The sequence below is a fragment of the Otolemur garnettii genome, unplaced genomic scaffold (assembly GCF_000181295.1).
Source record: "Otolemur garnettii isolate 467f Iridium unplaced genomic scaffold, OtoGar3 scaffold00003, whole genome shotgun sequence".
NCBI classification, from domain to species: domain Eukaryota; kingdom Metazoa; phylum Chordata; class Mammalia; order Primates; family Galagidae; genus Otolemur; species Otolemur garnettii.
This window is the reverse complement of record NW_003852398.1, coordinates 4,929,730-4,934,355: the sequence shown is the minus strand read 5'-3', so window position 1 is coordinate 4,934,355 and position 4,626 is coordinate 4,929,730. Positions and strand designations below refer to the sequence as shown.

Sequence of the window (4,626 nt, the reverse complement as noted above, 5' to 3'; positions counted from 1 at the left end):
TGTGAATCAGGTGAACTCTTTTGTATGAAATTTCCAGAGTAGCAGGGGAGTCTTGCGGGGCCAAAGCAGGTGAAAATGGTGACCAAAAATGACAAAGGGAAATGTTACCAAGATGAAAGCAAAGTTCTGCATTTAAGTTGAAACGAAAATGAACCCTGTGAAGCTGGAATACATTGAGAGAGAGGACAAGAATGCGACAGAAAGCCCCTAGTGGAGGAAAAAACATCACTGAGTACCAAGAGCAGGCACTAGCACCACCTGAGCCTTCTGGAGAAAGGGGATTATGTGGTGGGCTGACCAAAAGTCCAGATCCCCTCACAATGGTCACGGCATATCTGAAGGAGCAGGCTCTGTCCACAGCAGGCAAGGACATTGGCAGGGTGTCCTGAGAGAACCATGAAGACCATTTTCTGATGCCACTAGGAGGAAGCCACAGCTCTAAGTAAAGCTGTGCAGAGGAAAGGGTGTGCTGGCAGTGCTCAAATATGTGTGAAGCCCTCAGGCTAAGTAGGGCAGCAAACGATGGCAGTCCAAAAGACCACAGGACCTTTGCTCCAGTGGGGGTGTCTTCCCCCTAGAACAGGAAGTGTGGGCTCTGAAGGGAGGTGGTAAGACATCATGATGGGCCCAGCTGGTCTCAAAATGACTCCCATTCCAAGCCTCTAGAGCAGTACTTCTCAACTGGATTTGCTAAGGAATCACCTGGGGATCTTGTTTAAAATGCAGACTAATTCAGTAGTAGGCCTGGGGTGCACCTGAGAGTAATCACTTCACTTCTTTTTTTTTTTTTTTTTTTTTGAGACAGTCTCACTCTGTTGCCCAGACTAGCGTGCCAGGGACTCAGCCTAGATCACAACCTCAAACTCTGGGTTCAAATGATCCTCCTGCCTCAGCCACCTGAGTAGCTGGTACTGCAGGCAGCACCACAACACCCAGCTAATTTTTTTTCTATTATTAGTAGTGATGGGGTCTCTCTTGCTTAGGTTGGTCTCGATTTCCTGACCTAAAAGGATCCTCCCACCTTGGTCTTCTAGAGGGCTAGGATTACAGGCATGTGCCACATGCAACTCCTAGTCCAACACTGTTCACTTCTAACAGGCCCCCAGATGATGTTAACTCTGGTCATTGGTAACTAGGCTCTAGACCACTTTCAAGTCAGAGACAACAAGTCCTAACCCAGGGGGTCTAGAGAAGCCCTCTCATTTGTCCAACCTCCTGAAAAGGCAATTCTGAGGTCAGAGGGCACTACAACTACAGGAGCCCAGAGAGGAGGATGGCTGATTTAGGAAGGAAGAGGTACACACCAGCTTAACAAGTGGGGAGTCTCCCAGTAAAGGAGGTCAGGGAAAGGTTGGAGTCAAACTGTAGGTGTTTGAGTCCCTAAAACAACTCAGCAACCCAGACAATGTCCAGCTGCAAACGTGTGTCTGGATTTAATCAGTTCTGCCCATCCTTGCACAAAGTCTGCCGGATCTTGCTCTAGGGGAGAGGTGACTGCAGACGGGGAGACTCCCGAGCTGTGACTCAGACAAACAAAACAGATCTGTTCCTCGAAGCTGGGCATTCATGAGATCTAGACCTCCACCTCCGCACAGCTCATCTACCCTAGCCCCACCTCTCACTCTAGAGGCTACACCTTGCCCTCACGCACTTCCCTGTCTTTGACTCATCTTCAGGTGTGACCCCAACTCTCAATCCTCAGGCACAGATCACTGTCTCTGTCCCAATCGTCCAGGCATTCCCAAAGCATCTGTGATGTCTAGTATTACAGTTTTAGGGAGGGTGTCTGGAGTGGTCCTCTCGGATGCCAAAGTCTTCTAAGCGCCGCTTTGTCTCCCCTGGCGGGGCCGACGGCAGTGCGGGACTCACAAAAAGTGCTGGGAGGCTGAGGTAGGGGCAACAACGGTGCCCAGAAGGGGCGCCCAGCGCGCAGGGACTCCTCGAGGCTGAATGAGGTTCCCCCTCAAAACAAAAATCACCGGGACAGGGCCCGGGACCCGGAGCTCTGGGCCAGCAGTCCTGTGCACCCTCCCCAGCCAGGGCCGGCGCCCCTTCCTTCCGGAGCCGCTTAACGCGTCCGGCCAACCACCTCCACAGCCCTCACCTTGTAAACCTTGCCGAAGGCGCCGTCGCCCAGCTCGCCCACGATCTCCCACACTTCGTTGGGGTCCAGGTCCCGGCGGACGTGCTCATATTCGCGGGACTTTCTCTTCTCGAAGGTAGACAGGCGCAGGATGCGGCGGAAATTGGCGAAAGCCATGGTTGGGAGCGCGCGAGCCGGCTCAGCTGTGGCTCGAGCGGCCGCGATGAAGCGGGGTTGGAAGACGCCGCGGCGCTCGGGGTTCTCCTCAGACCACCCTTCCCGGGAACCCGGCCCCGGTCAAGTGCGCCCTGGGCACCGCCGCGGCGGGAGCACCCGGAACCGCGCAGGCGGCCGCGTCCCCGCCCCCGCCCTGTCCGGTCCCCCGGGCCGCCTCAAGAGCGTCAGTCCCGCTAGCGCCGCACCCCGAGGCCAGCCTAGCTCGCGAGCCTCGGACGCGTTCTGGGGACCTGCCCCGCGCCCGCCCACCGGCCGGCCTCCACCTGCCACTCCCCGACAGCACCCTGAGACCCCCTAATTGGCTGCGGGCTCGCCCAGGCTCCGCCCACAGCCGCAGGGCACTCTGGAAACTGTAGTCCTGGTGCACCTAGCGCCGCGCGCTACCTTTTGGGCTTTGGAGATCTTAGGAGACCACTGGGTGGACCGTCCAGTGTCTCAGGAAACAGCTGCGCCGCGTGGCTCCCAAAACTTTCGCGGAAGCGAGCGGGTCAGTGAGCCGGGTTGTCGTTTGCGCCAACTGATTGTTGTCAGCGCCAAGAAGGTGAAGCCACGTTATCTCTTTGAATCCGCCCGCAACTACCCTGCGAAGTTGTCCCACTTTTCTGACGGGGATGCCCCGAGGGCGAGGGCACTTCCCTGGGGGCACACGTCCTGGCTGCCGATCCACAGCGTGTTCCTCGGCGTGGTGCTGCCTCCTAGTGTGCGACCTACAGCGCCCCTGCAGCCGCCGTCAGTCCCCCCCTTTGGCCGGACTTTACCGGTGCGTTTCCTGCTTCCCAGGGGCTGCCCCCTCCGCCATCCACACCTGGCAGGATTAGAAGAGGGCTGAGAGAAGGAGGGCCTTTGGGATTTATTTATCTCAGACTTCCTGATGGGTTTGCAGATATATTTGCATAATAAGTAAAAACTATCTTGTCTTAGTTTCCCAATTTAGAAAAAAGATCACATTACAGATCAAACTAAAGTCTTCTTTGACCACCTTCATCCTCGGTTCTGGCCGTTTGACTCATTTCACTGCAACTGTTACCTGTTTAAAATGCTTTTACCTGAATCTTCTAGTGCTGGATATGGGCAGCTTTCAACGCTTATTATGAAAACCCTCTCTCATAAACAAGTTGCGTCTCTGAGAAAAGTACCCCTTCCTCGGTACTTTGTGTGGGAAAACATCCCTTGAGGAGTATGCAAACAGTAAGTGCAGTGTTATTCATTCATTCTGAGGCAGAGTCTCACTCTGTCAGCCTGAGTAGAGTGCGGTGGAGTCATAGCTTACCACAACCTCAAACTCCTGGGCTCAAGTGATCCTCTTGCCTCAGCCTCCTGAGTAGCTGGGACTACAAGCATTATGCCATTATGGCTGCCATTATGGCTGGCTAGTTTTTCTATTTTTAGCAGATACCAAGTCTCTCTCTTGCTCAGGCTGGTCTAGAACTCCTGAACTCAAGCAATCCACCTGCCTAGACCTCCTAGAGTGCTAGAATTACAGGCGCGTGCCACCGTCCCCCTTCATCCTCCCCCTACTCCCGCCAGTTAAGTGCAGTTTTAAATTGGAAAAGCCCCTAAGAAGCTACGATACTGGTGGTTGGTGGTTGGCACAAAGGGTGCCCAAGCAGTTAAAAATGTCCCCCAACCGAATGAACTCTTAGAAATTTAGAAGGAAAAGCTGCGCAAGACTGTGGTGTCATTGAGTCAGCCCATGTTTGAAGCTCCCAGAACGAAAGGTGGGTCTTTTACTTGTTTCAGATCATTTGACTGACTATATGGCGCGGATAGAGGGACCAAGAGGGTTGCTTCCGGCTAGAAGGTCTGACTTCCCCCCAGAAGCTGTTGGCCTGGAGTGGGAGTGAAGGTCAGAGGACTCTGACCAGCCCTGAGAGCTCCAGGGGAAAAAAAAAGAAATGAGAGATAAAAATGGAAAGATTTGTTCCAAAGCATATGTTAAGAGAGAAACCAGTAACAAAAGACCACATGTTATATGATTCCATTTATATGAAATCTGTAGAAAAGACAAATGCACACAGACAGAACGTAGATTAATGGTTGCCTTGGGGCTGGCTGTGAAAGGGAAATTAACCAGAAATAGACAATGAAGAGTCTTAAGGGAGTGATGAAATGTTCTAAAACTGGACTATGGTGATGATTTCACAACTCGGTAAATTTACCCAAAAATCACTGAATTGTAAACTGTTGTGTTATGAGTGAATTTGAATTGTATGATATGTAAATTATACCTTGATAACATTGAAGGAAAACAAAAAGATTCAACAGAACCAAGCTACTTCTTTGAAATAACTAATAGATGAAACTGG

General features: G+C 52.3%; 1 protein-coding gene across 2 annotated transcripts in view; it reads right to left on the bottom strand.

The window, feature by feature from the left end:
* The window catches only part of STK10 (serine/threonine kinase 10), a 149,263-nt gene extending 146,810 nt beyond the window's left edge, over nucleotides 1-2,453 (bottom strand). For both annotated transcript variants that reach the window (XM_003781942.3, XM_023515232.1), the window contains exon 1: nucleotides 2,105-2,453. In XM_003781942.3, coding sequence (XP_003781990.1) covers nucleotides 2,105-2,260 — 156 coding nt within the window. In that variant the 5' untranslated portion in view covers nucleotides 2,261-2,453. The remainder of the gene's footprint in view (nucleotides 1-2,104) is intronic.
* Between the last annotated feature and the right edge of the window lie 2,173 nt (nucleotides 2,454-4,626).